The sequence below is a fragment of the Alosa alosa genome, chromosome 2 (assembly GCF_017589495.1).
Source record: "Alosa alosa isolate M-15738 ecotype Scorff River chromosome 2, AALO_Geno_1.1, whole genome shotgun sequence".
In the NCBI taxonomy this organism is placed as follows: domain Eukaryota; kingdom Metazoa; phylum Chordata; class Actinopteri; order Clupeiformes; family Clupeidae; genus Alosa; species Alosa alosa.
Genome location: NC_063190.1, coordinates 32,033,985 through 32,050,587, shown reverse-complemented (window position 1 = coordinate 32,050,587; position 16,603 = coordinate 32,033,985). Strand labels below are relative to the sequence as shown.

General features: G+C 41.5%; 2 protein-coding genes across 2 annotated transcripts; both read left to right on the top strand.

The window, feature by feature from the left end:
- The first annotated feature begins 8,704 nt into the window (after window positions 1–8,704).
- On the top strand, window positions 8,705–9,649 carry LOC125285293 (odorant receptor 131-2-like). Its single transcript, XM_048229698.1, has one exon. It carries the CDS (start codon window positions 8,705–8,707, stop codon window positions 9,647–9,649), a length of 945 nt encoding a protein of 314 aa, XP_048085655.1.
- Window positions 9,650–15,700: 6,051 nt separating this feature from the next.
- On the top strand, window positions 15,701–16,603 carry LOC125285288 (odorant receptor 131-2-like). The gene has a single exon (XM_048229684.1). It carries the CDS (start codon window positions 15,701–15,703, stop codon window positions 16,601–16,603), a length of 903 nt encoding a protein of 300 aa, XP_048085641.1.

Below are 16,603 nucleotides of genomic sequence, written 5' to 3'. Positions count from 1 at the left end.
ATAAAATCTCTGCCAGTAATGTAGGTTTGAAACCAGTTTAGAGCATTATCAGAGAGACTCCACCCACTTTGCAAGGGGTGAATTAGGATGCTATGATCAATGGTGTCAAATGCACTCAAATCCAGAAGAATAAGGATTGAGACTTTGTTTGAGTCGGTAGCTAGTCTGAGATCATTGACTATCTTTACTAGAGCCGTTTCTGTGCTGTGATTTGATCTAAAACCTGATTGGAATTTTTCAAGGATACTGTTTTAGTTGAGGAAGGTATTTAACTGATTGCAAACAACTTTTTTCAAGTACTTTGCTCCAAAACGATAGATTTGATATAGGCCTGTAGTTGCTCAGATTGGTATGGTCAAGTTTTGACTTTTTTAAGTAAGGTTTCACAACAGCGGTTTTAAAAGCAGTTGGAAATATACCTGTTTCTAATGAGGTATTTATTACCTTGAGAAAAAAAGGGAGCTAAGCCATCATATACTTTTTTGAGGAATGTAGTAGGGATTGGATCTAAAACACATGTTGAAGAGCCGGTTTGAGTTATAATTTTACCAAGCTCAGATTGAGTAATAGTGCTAAAGGACCTTATTTTTTGGGGGCTGTTTTGGGTGTACTATCAAACATATTACTTGTGTTACCAATAGCCTCCCTTATAGAAATGACTTTGTTTTTGAAGAAGTCTGCAAATTCTTCACATCTTAGAGAGGATGCCTGACTGAGTGTATCAAAAGGTGTTTGATGCAATAGCCTATCAATGGTAGAGAACAACACCCTAGAGTTTCCACTGTTTTCAGCAATTACCTTAGAGAAGTGGTTCCTCCTCTCATTCGAATAGCCTCTATTATAATTTGCAATTTTTTCTTTTTAGAATGGCACGGTGAACCTGTAACTTAGTTTTCTCCATGTTCTCTCAGCTTTTTCTACATGATCTTTTTAGATCATGGATATTTTCGTTCATCCAAGGTGTCAGTTTGCTACAGGGCCTTTTTTTTAGTCTTTAAGGGTGCCACTCTGTCAAGCAGAGCCTAATTCCATTAAGAGCCTCTACCATTTGATCAATGGGATGATGTAAAATATCTAAATTTATGGAGTCTATAAGAGCTATGAACTGCTGTTCTGCTCTAATGTCCAAGAGTCGCGATTTGATTGCAATTTCTGGATGAATTTTTGGAGTATGTAGTACAATATTAAAAGATACACAATGATGATCAGACATATTTATATCATTTACTGATAAGTCTGTGACTTCTATCCCTCTGGAAATGACTAGATCGAGGGTGTTGCCAAGGTTGTGGGTGGGTCCTGTAACATGCTGTTTTAGCTCTAAACTGTCCAACACATTAAGGAACTTACTGGCTTTTTAGCATCAGTTGTCTTATTGACATGAATATTGAAGTAAGCCATTTACAATTATCCGATCATAGCTAGTGATGATGAGCGACATAAGTTCAGAAAACTGGTCGAGAAAGCCAGTCCATAGTTTAGGAGGGCGGTATAAGGTTAATAGAAGTACAACTGGGTCAGCCTTCAGAGTGAGGGGGCAATATACTCCAAAGGAAGCGGAGTCACCAAAGTTATTTCGTGTGCAACTATATTTGTTTGAGAGAATGGAGGCAATTCCACCACCTCGTTTTGCCTTGTCTAATTGAGTGGAAGAAATTATAATTTGGGGGACAAGTCTCAACAAGAACAGCTTGGCTGTCTGAAGTCAGCCAGGTTTCAACAAGAAACAGAAAATCAATTTTTTTCACTAATAAAATCATTGATTGCAAAGGTTTTGGTAGTAAGTGCACCTATATTTAGTAAACCCATGTTAGCTGAAAATGCCTCTGGCTTTTTGAGGAATATGCTGAGGTATGGAAAGAATATTTGTTAGGTTTCTAGTTTTAAATTTGTCTTTTCTTTTTACTATAACGTTGGGTAGAAATCAACGTTGGAATAGAACTATAAGCATAAGTCATGCTATTGCATGACACAGCTTGATCTATGGTAGTAGTATTGTATGTTACCCTGCGCAGAAAACATTCTCAGACCCATCCACATGTATAATGCCATTCGAATCAATACCTGGGGGTTGGATCTGTAATATTTTCTACAGAATGTCAATGTCTCAGTGTGGACATTATGTTGTCAGAGAGTAGCCTGGGTTCCATGTTGGTTTGGGTGGAGACCATCACGCTTCAGCATACTGGGCCTCTCCCAGAACAAGCCCCCAGTTGTTGACATAGGGGATGCTTAGGGAGCGCAGTAGGCGTTGAGCCAGGTGTGGAGATCGAACAGTCTGGACCATCTCTCAGCACCTTTTCTGTAGGTAGGAGAGGCCCAGAGATGACAAAGCGTTTTTCTGTGCCCATCAGGAGTGGTGATGAGGAGTTTTTTGTAGTTTTCCTGCAGTGCTACTGACTGCTTATCTCTGATGTCGTTCGTGCTCCACGTGGACGATGATGTTGTTGACCTTGGTGTGGCGAGGCCAGGATGCTTGGGAGTTTCTGCTGGATGTCAGGACCTTGGCACCAGGGAAGCAATGGACCTTGGAGGGACCGCTACATGATGGGGGGAATGCAGAGGTCTCTAACCATGGAACTGCCGATGACCAGGGTGGAGGTTGATGAGGTCCGGGAGGAGGGGGTGGGGCCCGACTTTGAGAGGGACCAGGATGGTTGTCTCGAGGGCTGGAGGGGCTCCTCATCCTCGGTCAGAATGGCATAGCGATTTTCCAGTCGTTTAGGTTGGGCTGGGCCTGAGTGCCCGTCCGGACCGTCTGGGCGTGCTTGTGATGCTTGCTTCTACGCCATGGCTCAGGCTGGTGTGGAGTGGAGCTGGCCAGCAGAGCAGGCTTGGTTCAGCAGAGGCGGGGAGAGGCAACAGGGACAGAAGATTGCATTAGTGCATGGCATGGTTAAAAGTATTGGAGGACAGAGTGAAATCAGGGCATCTGGCATTTTGTGTGTGTAAGAGAGGTAACGTTACTTACGGAGAGAATGGTGTCGAGGAACTGTTCATCCTTCTCAATCTGATGGAGGGTCGCTATTCTGGCTTCGAATTTCCACTATCTTTTTAGCTGAGAAGGACGCATGAGTCGCAGCCTGGTGCACAGCTGAGGGGGAGGTCAATTGGTCAGCGCGGCGAGGGCTCGCCGGTGTCAACTGTTTTTAAACGTTTGTTTGCTAGTTGGCTAGCAACAGCGATATCGTGCAGTTCCTTGATAACTCGAACACAGGTAGCGGTAAGTGATCTGAGAAGATCTCACTTTTATATTGAGTCACTAGTTTTGAGAGACGTTAGAAGGAATTTGATGCTTTCTTCTTCCAGATATCGTTTCCTTGGCCCCGTATTATTTGCAGCCCTTGATACTGGCTTAACGTTTAACGTTAACGTTTGACAGAAAAGTTTGGCGATCAAGGTTATAGAGTCCGATAATCCAAAGCCTCGAGCAACAACAGTTTATGCAAGAGTTTGTTCACGAGATATAATCGGTAGCCAGTAAATCCGTAGAAAGTAGATGGTAACAAGGAGATTTAAGATAGATAAGTTTGGAAGTTTAGGTAGTTACATCATGAACAATTTAATCGAACCGTATTTAAGGGTTAAAAACCCTGTCGCTCAACCAACATGTATCGTAACACCCCCCAATTATCACCACTTTTGTTCAGAAATTCTAAAACAACGATGTTTTTAACACTTAAAAAATAACATTTACTAAATGAACCTTTTACATTTTTCAGTAGCCATAGTTGTGTAGATTTGAACAAAATCTGGTTTGGTTCTTAACAGGGAGCATTTACTGCCTGAAATATCCGATTTTGTTTACCACGCTCGGAATTATAGTGCTGGCCTGATGGGTCGCCTATTTACACCGTTTCAACGGCACATGGACGGTTTAGACCGTAGAATTCTCGTGGAAATTAAAATTCCACTGGAGCTCCAAGCGGTTGTGTACACGCACCCTTACAACACTGTTTACAGCTCCTCGAAATACGGTAAAATGTCATTTTGGTACATAGCTAATTTAGATACACCTATGTTGTGCGTGGTTGCGTTTCTATAGGAGTCCGCTGTCTTGGTTTGTATAGAAATGGATATTAAGTGACACATACACGCAAGACGGTGGAAATACGGGACCGGTGGAAATAGGGGGAGTTACGATACACACAAAACAGGGAGGCACGGGATAAAGTCAGATCAAGCCCTGCCTCACTCAGCATAAACATCAACTCAGAAGAAAAATAAAAGAACAATACATAACAAGCCTAATTACCTGTCGTCAACCAACATGTACACACAAAACAGGGAGGCACGGGATAAAGTCAGATCAAGCCCTACAATAAGACAAAAAAACAATGAGTTCCCGTTCCCCCATATAATGTTGGTAGATAGGCAATAAGCCGTTAAGCTAAGTATTTTTCACTTTTAAATTGAGTTCTCAGCACGCGCCGCGTCTCCAACGGCATCTCTCTCCAACGTATATAATCTATGGTTTAAACATTAGTTATCCTAAGATAAATTGTCCCGACATTACGAAACCCCATTAAGAAAGACAACAAACAGTATACAATTCATTCATAACAGTAGGCCTATACAATTAATTCATAACAGCAAATTGAATACTCTTGACGTTACTTAGTAGCCTTGGCTATAGTTTATAATTAAGATTAACAACGTTAGGATAATATCTTACGGGACTCAATACAGTTAGAGAACAGTGTATGTATATATGTTACTTGTTTTTATCCAACAATACAAAAGAAAATCATGTATATTTTGTGTATATTTATCTAGTATTTATCAATTATTATCATATTCAATATGATATTGGTCGGAGCGTAGTCGCTATACATACCTGCCTCACTCGGCATAAACATCAACTGAGGAGGCAGTAAACATTCCGGTTGTTATAGTAACCGGAACGGTCAATGTGTCACACATTAATCATCAACACTATTCAGTTATTAGTTAAATAAACAAGTACTAACAAATAAATATACAAATAAATAAAAGGTAGATTTGCTGAAACAGTTTGTCACCATTACAGTAGCCCGAGTCAAGCACTGTGCTGTGAGTAAACCTCACTCCCAACACCTAAAGAGATGATCTAGCAATAGACAACAGTTCCTTCTTGTTAGCATGGCCTCGTCCCATGGGTGTTATCTACCTTGTTAGCCAGACCACCTCCCATGGGTGTTAGCCTTCTTGTTAGCCAGACCACCTCCCATGGGTGTTAGCCTTCTTGTTAGCATAGCCACCTCCCATGGGTGTTAGCCTTCTTGTTAGCATGGCCTCCTCCCATGGATGTTAGCCATCTTGTTAGCACGGCCACCTCTCACGTCTGAGTGCTGTCCACTCAAAGTAGGTTCTAGCATGAGTTAAGGATATGATGTTTTTCTGTCTACTCAAAGCAGGTTCTAGCATGGGTTAAGGCCATGATGGACAGCTCAAACGACTCCAGACTCATGTAGCATAACTCATGTCATCTTACAGCTCCCTCAGGTCACCATTAGAATGTCATGCATACACAGCAATCACCCCCTCTGGCCCTCTCCTCCTCAGAGGAGCCCAACAAACTGACAACAGTGACCTGAATAGATCCAGGACAAACAGACTTCTGTTCAACTCTGCCCTGGAGTGAGGGAGTGTTTTTCAGCAGCAGGATCTCCTGGTATTTGCAGCTCATGAATCATTAATGATCATCACTGTCTGTCTCATCAGCCGATTCAGTCTTTTGGGCACATACGCACACGCACACAGTTTACTGTTTGGTTTGCCAAGGTAATATGTCGGGTCTCCTGGAGATTTGCATGATGAAAGAATGATGAAATATCTGGTCAACATTGAGTTGGCCTACTTGCCATGTCCTGAACATGACCTCAGGCCTGATACTCAATGTGCTCATGGCCGACAATCAGACCTCCAAATATGTTAAGGGAGATGGTGAGAACTGTTATTTGTCTACAGTTTAGCCTTAAAATGGGCTGCTTTGAGGGGTTTTCACCGATTCTTCATCTGTCGTGTGTCCGCAAACGTCTTTAAACATACAATGCTTTCACTCATCGATAAATTCCATCTTGACATTTGAACTTTCAGGTTTTAATACATAAATTGATCTAATCTTTACTTTGCAAGTACTATCGTTTTGCCACACTTTTCAGTATGTTTGCAACATTTGTCAACAAAATGTCCTTGCACAAACATGCGCAGATGGAATATAATATTCCAAAATGGCCATTTTCTGACTAATGTGTCTTCATGCCACACCAGTTTAAATAAGCATATGCTAGTAGTGTTATTCCATTTTTCAGTATTCAGAATATGAGCTTGATCGGGTTATGGCAGCTTGAATAAGGTGTTTACATAACTCCTGGGCAATCAGAATATAGCAATTATTCTTAATAAAACCGGAATATGGTGTGCATGGAAATGTAGTCATGGGGGTCCATTATTCCACCCAGCTCCTCTTAGGCCTCAGGACAAACAGATGAATTTAATTCAAAACACAATGACACTCACTCTCTATGTTATTATCTACTCACTGTTATGTTCAGGCCTACTATACGACAAGCATGTTGGATATCAAATATGAAGAGTTATGAACTAAAATAAGGCAAGAGAGGAGAACTCTACTTTCACATAGAACCTTTTTTAAAGATCTGTTTGTGTCCAGATTGTTTTGAGATCAAATTTTATCCGATTAGGGCTGGGACAACGTATCGATTTCATCTATTACGTCGACGCAAAAAATACGTTGGCGCAAAATATGCGCGTTGATTCGTCAAGCATACTGTAACGCGTGAAGCCAAATATTTTTAATTGTACACCTTCAGTGTTTCCCATACGTTGACTAATCTGTGGCGGGGCGCCACAAAATCAAAACCGGCCTATTTAAATTGAAGATCAGATAAAATCCTTTCATTGAGCTGCACTTTTTACGCACGCAGCCTTTCCTTGCCCCGCCCGCTCTCTCTCGTAACGAGCCCGCTGCCCCTCCTCTGCATGTGCATTTAACAAAATATTCACAATTGTTGTTGCCACATAGAAGCATTGCATAGAACTAGGCTAAATTGCTATTAAATCCGCTTAGCATTGTGACCATGCTGCGCAAATTTGTTCAAAACTGCTGCATTAAAGTTAACTCTGCTAAGGTCTTATCACAACATAGTACATTTAGGAGACTAAACTAAGTTAAGTTATGCAATCAAGCAGTATCTCAAAGCTAACGTTAGAATACTGTTAGGATGTCGAGTTTAGCATGCTTACTTACAGCTGCTTGTCAATTTCGTTACTCATGCAGGGCTCATTTTATTGACTCTGACACTGAATGTTTGCAAAATCCTGATGCAAATGGAAAAGTGTTTTCCAAGACTCAAAAGTGCTTGTCCCAAGGAATACGAACCGTAATTAGAACTAACTATATTATGAATTGCATCCACACATCAGCAGCTTTTAACTGTGTTAAGTGTTACAATTGGAAGGATTCCCTCACGAACGTCTTAAAGTGACAGGCACTGAATTAGACCTATACACTACTGAACTTTATGGAATGCTACCTCTGACTAACAATGCATTACTTTGCACTTGTATAGTCTTTTATTTTGGAATTTTAAGAGCAATAAACATATATTGCAATGTTAAGGAATTCATGTTTTTTCGGACTGAAAAAATTAATCGTTAGATTAATTGATGCATCGAAAAAATAATCGCTAGATTAATCGTTTAAAAAATAATCGTTTTTTCCAGCCCTAGATCCTATAGAATGTTAGAAGTGGCAACAACTACAGTAATCCTACCGGGCAAGCAATAATACTCAAAGTGAACTGCTTGTGTTTGCACCATGCATATTGTTGGTCATCCAATCAAATTATTTGCTTTTGTAAAAAGAGTTGGAGAGAAACTATCTAAAAATTGGGCCTAGGCTGAAGGAGATAAGGGGAGAGGTAGAATTGACTGTAACTTGTTTGCAGGACGTTCATGCTTCAGTGATGCAGCTACATCAAAAGAGTGCAAACTGGCGAACTCAGGCCTTTATGATACTCTTTTGAAAGCTCTAATTAGCATATGGTATGGGAGGTGGTAGCTCAACAGTTTGTAGTCCTGTGGACTGACTTTAATCTGAGTTTTTAGTGTCTTCGTGGAATTCTTATTGGAAAATATTTAATTCACATTTCCACGTTACAAAATGTATCTGAATTTCTGACTAATTCTGTTTTTCGCAGTGAAAGTGAAATCCACAGAATAATGTATTATCTAAAATGATCTGAAAATGCAAATGAGTGGGTGGGGGGTAATAGGCGTGTTGACAGTGAAATCAGCTCAACATTCTTATAAAAAAGTGTGGAAGTTAACCCTGTTGTCTGTGAATGGTCTGTCCACCTTTACACAGCACACAGTTACAAACAACTCTCTAGATCACATGGGAAACATGTAGGTATGCCTACAATACTTTAATGTAGTGGTATTTTATGGCATGTAAATGATAAACCCGCATATTATGTTTTCTGTTTCAAATGTTTTGACAGTTGTATTATTCTGATGTCTATTGACGTGAAATCCTCTGTGAAGGTGTAAGCTTTCTGTGTTCGTACACTGTAGAGCTGACATACCTCTGTGAAGGATTAAGCTTTCTGTATTTGTATAGCGTATCTCTTTCACTCAGAGGCTGAATAGCAGTGCTTTGTCTGTGTATATTTGTGTTTGTTATCTGTGTGACTAGGTTATGGCTCTCACAAACAACTCTACAAAGGAGGTGCTTCAGAAAGCGGCGATCGTTCGATTATCCAAATTTGCTGTGACGGTGTTGATGTCTTTCGTCTTCATCTACATTAACACTGTTATGTTTGTCACGCTGTGGAGCAAGCCTGTTTTGAGAGAGACCTCTCGCTACATCCTCTTTGCTCACATGCTCTGTAACGACTCCATCCAGCTGCTCTTCTCGTCAATAATTGGATTCATCTCATTCTGTTGCAGGCCTGCTAAAGCCGTTTGCTCCATCTTAATCTTAGTCACCGACTCTACCTCCAGAATCACGCCGCTTAACCTGGCCGTGATGTCACTGGAGCGCTACGTTGCCATCTGCTTTCCTCTGCGTCACAGTGAATTTGCCTCCGTTAAGAACACGTACATGGCCATCACTGCTCTTTGGTTCTTTGGGCTGGTGAACCCTGTGGTCGATTCACTTTACACCTCCGTGACTGACCCTGATTTCTTCACTAGACAGGTGTTATGTGGTACTGGTTCTATGTTTGATACTTCACCATGGCAGGAGTTGCTCTACCAGGCTCTCAATGGCTTCTACTACGTGGCTGCAGCTCTTGTCATCGTCTACAGCTATGTTTGTGTCATGATTGTGGTTCGGTCCGTCTCCAGTGATGAGAATTCTGCTTGGAAGGCGCACAGGACGCTTCTGCTGCACCTGATTCAGCTGCTGCTCAGCCTGAACACGCTGCTCTTTGGCAACATCATTGGCTTCCTAGCACAGACCCTGAGCTACGAGGTATATGCTGACATGCGCTACAGCATCTTCCTGCTGTTCGTACTGGTGCCCAGGTGTCTGAGTCCCCTCATCTACGGCCTGAGAGACGAGGCTCTTCACCACTTGTTCATCCACTTCTTCAAATGTGGCCTGTCTGGAGCCAAGCCAAAAGTTAACTCACTGCACTGATTTTCCTGTGTCAAGGCCTGTAGCTCTATTGTTGTGTGCACTGCTTATGAGTGTATGTGAGTGTTATCTGATTGGAATTTATATTTACCCCATAGTAGCCACCTTCACTAAGCCAGAGCCTCAGATTGTTTGACGCACTCAAATCATAAATTATAGCATCGCTTGGTTGGATTTATTATTTTGACACATTCTTGAGAAAGGAAAAAATAAAGGTGACACTTGTACCTATATGTTATATACATAAATCATATACTTGCTTATATTATGATAAATGTTATCAATGTCTTGCATATGACTGGCCCTGTAACAACTGATGTTTTTAAGTTGATCTGGATGAGAGGGTCAGATACATGAATAAACTAGATGTACCACAGAGCGGTACAAAATATGACAGCCGCTCAGTCCAGCACATTTTTTCCACAAAAATAAATCACGCTGAAAGGCCTATATGATTCTAACTGTCTCACTAAATTGCATTATCCACACTCAATTCTCACTGGTATCTGCTAGACAACAAGTACCAAAACATGATTAGTTCATAGATTTCACATGTAAAATTCATTTTATACAAGCCCACCTCCATCTTGCCTGTTCATAATTCTGAGAAATTCTTGAATTGTGTGCATATGTGCATGTACATGTTTATGTTATGTGTGGGTGTGTGTGTGTGCGTGCTTGTGTGTGTGCCTGCGTATGTGCCTGTACTCTACTGTGTGAGTATGTGTCATACGTATGATTACTGTGAATGTATGTGTGTGCGTGTGTATCTGTTTGTGCACATGTGTGCACATGAAATGGGTTAACATGACCCCTGGAGGCAAATATACAGAAAAAATTGGTCATCCTAGGCCCTACAGTTCTCAAGATATTCACAGAGAACTGGGTCTGCCCTACCCTCCTTTCGGGGGGTCCAGTCCAGCGGGGGGCGGGGGGGGGGGGGGCTACAGATCAAAACGAAAAAACCACGGTTCCATGCTATCTATGTGGGGTTACATGCCCACCAAGTTTTCGTACGCGGTCTTTCAGTGTTCCGGGAATCCTTGACGGAAATTTGGGCATGCGAAAAAGAAAAAGAAAAAGAAAAAAAGAAAAAATCTGACTCAACCTATATGACCGCTTCGCTGCGCGGCGGTCATAATAATAAAAAACACAGTTATGACAAAATACCTCAATAGATGTCTAGAGTTGTGTGGTGTGTATTGCACATAACGGTTACCACATTACCCAACATATTTCTTTTTCTGAATATCCCTAACAAATCCCAATTAAGGCAGCTGAACAATGCTAAAAGACTTGGCAGCTGAACAATGCTAAAACACTTGCAGCTGAACAATAAATCACTTGGTAACTTGCTGAAAATGTAAGGATGTTCAACATGTTGGGTGAGATCTCTATGGTGTTGGAGTCATACTCTGATGATGATGATGGGATATCTGATGCATGCGGAATGATCAAGTTATTTGAATGAGATGAGAATATAATCTGTTTAGGGTTCAAACAAGTCAAGGCATTACTTCACAAATCTATTGTAATTATTAACAGAATCCGTGAACAAAATGCACTTAAATTGCACATGCTCTCCCCCAGGTCATTAGATTAGCATTATCTAGTGTTACACATTGATACATTGGGTTGGCTATACTTGGGGAGCATTTCTTTTCTTCATTTTTCTTTCTGATTACAGCACGATCTGATTCTGATTTATTGGGCTATTGGGCACTGTGGTTACTATAATACACCACTTGTGCAGTCAGTGCAGCATTTTCTATTACTAATATTTGCATGCAGTTCATACATGGGGTGGCTAATACACAGGAAATTGTAAAAATTCTCTGCTCATTATAAGTTTATTAAGTCTACAACACACAAAACGACATGCAAAAAGCAAATGATGTGATGGGATAACATGCTAAATGAAACAAAATTATCATGTTATTTCATGGCAAATTAACATATTCCATTTGGGGAAAACAGGCTAGAAATCATAGTACTGTCAACCTTGATATCTTCAGGAGAATTCACATACAAACTACAAGTGTTCGGTGCAGGCGGCCATTGTGGGACAGGGAGAGGAGAGAAAAATATGTTCGTGTCAGTCTGGTACCTTTTTTCATGACTAAGGCGAGACGATGGCACCAATGGCGGCAGTAATGTCTGAAACACTGAATAAGACTATCTTAAGATGCATTATTGTTCGCCAGTGAAAAAAGGCGAGACCCCTAAAATGTTTTGCATGAAATAAAAACTAAGATAAAATCCCTCTCTTCATTTTTTCGTCTACAAAATGACGGAAAGAATATCTAGCTGTTATGCTTTCAAAATATTCTAAGATAAAATGAGTTCATCTACAAAATGAGAAGAATAACAGCTTTCCTGTAGGCTAGTAGGCTCGTGCTGTTGCTGCAACCCTAATGGCTGCAACCACGAAACTACATGGAACAAGAACACTGGAGATTTCTGCCAGAGTTAGCAAGCTAACTACCTAAGCTTTATGCCACAATGCTACATACCCAGAAGTTGAAGCTTCTCTCATACAAATTAACATTCCCCAGAATGTCCATACGAAAATGTTCATCATGTAATGTCAACTATTTAACTAGTTAGACTGATGATGCAAAGTTTGCTAGCAAGTAAGCTAATATGGAAAGTTCGCTAGCAAGTTAGCTATGGCTAAGATGGAGAGTCATATCGCCATCTAGTGAGGCGGAGTAAAACATTAATACTTTGGCCTATGACAGTGTTTCTCAAACTTTTTCAGTTTCAGGACCACTTAACTAACCCTAGCTAACAAAAAAAAAAAAAGATTAGACCTACTTCAAAAGTAGCCTATAATTAGTCTACACAATAGGCCTACTCACTGAACCACCTTGCTTATTGTCTTTGCACTTTGCTTATTGTGTGGATTCATACTGTATGATTTAAACTGGCATATCTTACATAGACAGTGTTGCAGAACTGTTTTTACATACAAGTTGGTTCAATATTGCAAACAACTCATCTATATTATATTTTACCACGTCTGCTTTCGCTGACTACTTGGGATAACTTGCGGGACCACCAGTGATCCCGGACCACACTTTGAGAAACACTGGTCTCACGAATATGACAGTGGTCCAGTCAAATCTTTTACTGTCTATGGTCAAATCTCAGCCGAGCTATAACTGTAGCTCGACTTACCTGTGCATGTAAACATACTGACTGACAAAAAAATCAGAATGAGTAATTATAACAGGACAAAGTAGCCCTGTGGACACACAATATTGTTGGAAAAAATTGAGATGTGTGAAACACTATTTGACTCAAATGGTAATCAGAAATAATTTGTTATAAAAAAAAGACTAAAATGTGTTGACTAAAACTGACTAAGACTAAGATACCTTTAGTTTTTCTTTTGACTAAAGCTAGACTAAAATGGCGAAACTTTTAACTAAAACTTGACTAACAAAAATGATATTTGAATGACTAAATATGACAAAGACTGAAAAGGACATTTCGTCACAAGACAAAGACTAAATTAAAAATAGGTGACAAAATTAACACTAAAACAAGTTCGAAAGAGATGTTTATTCATCACCTCTACACCTTCCTTTCCAATCCTGCAAAGCATTCTGGGCCTTGTAGTTCTTCCCCATGGGTATTACAGTTCTTACAGTATTTAAAAAAAAATAGCTTGTATAAAGAGGCTAATTCCTGCCCTTTGGCTTCCGGTCCTTGGGACCTTATTTCGGAACAAATATGAACAATACTTGAGTAGCCTATGAGTTGCTGAGGCCAGAACACAAATGTTGTCAGAATGTGAACGTTTCAAGCAAAGAGCGCTACTGAACTGCACAGCAAACACATGACGATGCAGCAACGTTGTTAGAAAATGGTCATTTGGTCACCGCAACGTTACCTTCTGGTCACGTCTTTACGGCGTCGCATCAACGTTGTACAGAGTTGTTGTCATGGTACCGCAAGTAAAGTGGCAGTGACATGGTACAGTATGCTGATAAGTCAACTGATAACGTTGCCAGCTGGTACCGAGAATAATATTACCATGTGCAGGTGTGAGCTTAATTACTGATCATGTAGGTTAGTTCATTCTTAGCTGACCTGCGTAGCTGACCTACTGTCATTCATTTTCGAGTGAAAAGATTGGAGTTGAAGAACCCACCCAGAGCACAAGGCTTGTTGGGGAAGAGTACTTCCAGTCCTGTCACTCACAGAGATGGGACTGGGGAGGGGGCGGGGATTGGGAGTGGTTGCCTTTAATGCCGCTACAGGATGCAATTGTATAACCGCTAGTTTGATACTCATGAGTTCTCATTGTTTTGGTCCCTACTGAAAGTTGACACTTAAAAACATCTTAAAATACAGTAGGACCTAGGTTGAAAAATACAGAACAAAGTAGGAAAATTGAGGACTGTGCTAACAGAGGCCATGGTAGTGACTGGTGCATACGGAATCTGGATTTCAACTCTTCACATGTTCAAGCCGTGAGATCCGTGGTTTCCTCAAGGCACCACATCAGTGAAAACACACTCAGGCCTTTTGGTGCTGTAAGGCCGTATTGTGTCACCCAGTTGCAGCTCTGTTGAGCTGTATGATGGACAGCTCAAACGCCCCAGGAGTCAGGTGGCATAGTTCATCAAACCTGACTGGTCCCTGTAGTCACCTTTAGTGTTTCATTAATAATGCATCAACCCACAACATAATCACCCCCCTCTGGGCCTCTCCTCCTCCTCCTCCTCCTCAGAGCAGCCCACCAAACTGACAACAGTGACCAGAATAGTTCCTGGACAAACACACCTACGCTCAACTCTGCTCTAGAGCGAAGGAGTGTTTTGCAGCAGGAGCATCTCCTGGTATTTGCAACTCATGAATTATTAATGATAATCACTGTCTGTCTTATTTGCTGACTCAGTCTTTTGGGCATGCACACACACACACACACACACACACCGACAGTATGCTGTGTGATGTGTGTCTAGTCAAGGAGATTTGCCACCAAGGGACTAATGAAATATCTGGTAAGACGATAAACACATCAGCAATATGGGCCTACACAGCATACTCTGAACATGACCTCAGACCTGATACAACTGCATGTGCAATGGCTCTGGGCCTACCCAGCATACATGACCTCAGACCTGATACAACTGCATGTGCAATGCCTCTGGGCCTACCCAGCATGACCTCAGACCTGATATAACTGCATGTGCATAGATGGCTGAATATCTGCCATGAACGTCATATCTCAGGGCATTGCTTCTGAGCTGAATGTAGATGTCCTTACCATGAGCAACATAAGACCTCTAAGGAGATGACAATCTTTCCCCTGGTCATTCCTAGTCTCCCATCCAGGTTGTCCTGAGGTCAGTGCAGGTCCATTATTCTATCCAACTCTTCTTAGGCCTCAGGGTAAACAGCTACACTCACAGGTTACCATATACCATTACCATAAATGTCCATGAATATCAAATGTTTACAATTGAATTTTTATTTTCACATAAAAAATAAAAGTGTAAATTGGACACTTTCAACAAGATAGAGTGCACACACACACAGGTATAAGGCATTCTGGTGTGTTTGTATGTTTGTATTGATGTTCTGTTTGGGGGGGGGACACGATACTCATTAAATCATCTCTCCTCCTGTCTATAAAACGGCACTGAGGTCAGCTCTGTTATTAATGGTGCGGCCATCTACCCACAGCACACATTGGCAAACGTCACACACAATCTCACAGGAAACATACATACATGACTTTGATGTGAAGATATTACAGTATGTTGGATGTAAGTCAGAAAGCTGCTGATCATGCTTACTTATTTTTCTCTGAATGCAATGTCATATATGCATCATTATGATGTCTGTTTGAGATGAGAAACCTCTGTGAAGGTGCAAGCTTTTAGTACCTGTAAACACTGTATGTGGACTGTCACTCAGCTCACAGGGTAGCAGTGCTAAGATACAGCCTCTGGCTGGTGTGTGTGTGTGTGTGTGTGTGTATTTGGGCTCTCTTTCTAGCCTAAGCTGGCAAACTCCACAGATGAGCTTCAACGGGTGATGTATGCACAGACGGCGCGAATCCAATTCGCTGTGATTCTGTCTTTCGTCTTCATCTACATCAACACCGTCATGTTTGTCACGCTGTATAGCAAGCCGATGCTGAGGGACACTCCTCGCTACATGCTCTTTGCTAACATGATCTTTACTGACTCCATTCAGCTCATCTCCTCTTCGGTTCTAAACTTCATCATCTTCATTTTCATCAGTCCTGTCCCTAAAGTCGCCTGCTCCTTCTTAATGTTAATCGCGGCCTCCACCTCCAGAAACGCGCCCCTCAACCTGGCCGTGATGTCGCTGGAACGCTACACGGCCATCTGCTTTCCTCTGCGCCACAAGGAACTTGCCACCGTTAGGAAAACGTATGTGGCCATCGCTGCCATTTGGTTCTTAGGGTTTGTGAACTCTGTGATCGATTCAGTTTACACCTCCGTGACTGACCCTGTTTTTTTCACTGAGCAGATTATATGTGATCGTCAGAGCATCATCACAACTCCATGGCAGAGGTCGTTCGACCAGGCTATAGATGGCCTCTACTACATATCTGTGGTGCTCATCATCTTCTACAGTTACATTCGCATCATGGTTGTGGCTCGGTCTCTCTCGAGCAGCGCTAAGTCCGCAGGCAAGGCACACAGGACGCTTCTGCTTCACATGATCCAGCTGATCCCCTGCCTGAACACGCTGTTGTACGGCAACTTAATTAGCTTCATTACCGCAACCCTGAGCTTTGACGCTTTCTTGGAGGTGAGCTACATTATCTACCTGCTGTTCATCCTGATCCCCAGGTGTTTGAGTCCACTCATCTACGGCCTGAGAGATGACTCTCTCCGCTGCTTGTACATGTACTATTTTAGATGTGGCTTGTCTGGAGCCAAGCCTAAAGTTAATATTCACTCATAG

Bases quoted from the DNA above. Each gene is read 5' to 3' on its own strand.
- LOC125285293 (XM_048229698.1), top strand. From the start codon at position 8,705: ATGGCTCTCACAAACAACTCTACAAAGGAGGTGCTTCAGAAAGCGGCG.
- LOC125285288 (XM_048229684.1), top strand. From the start codon at position 15,701: ATGTATGCACAGACGGCGCGAATCCAATTCGCTGTGATTCTGTCTTTC.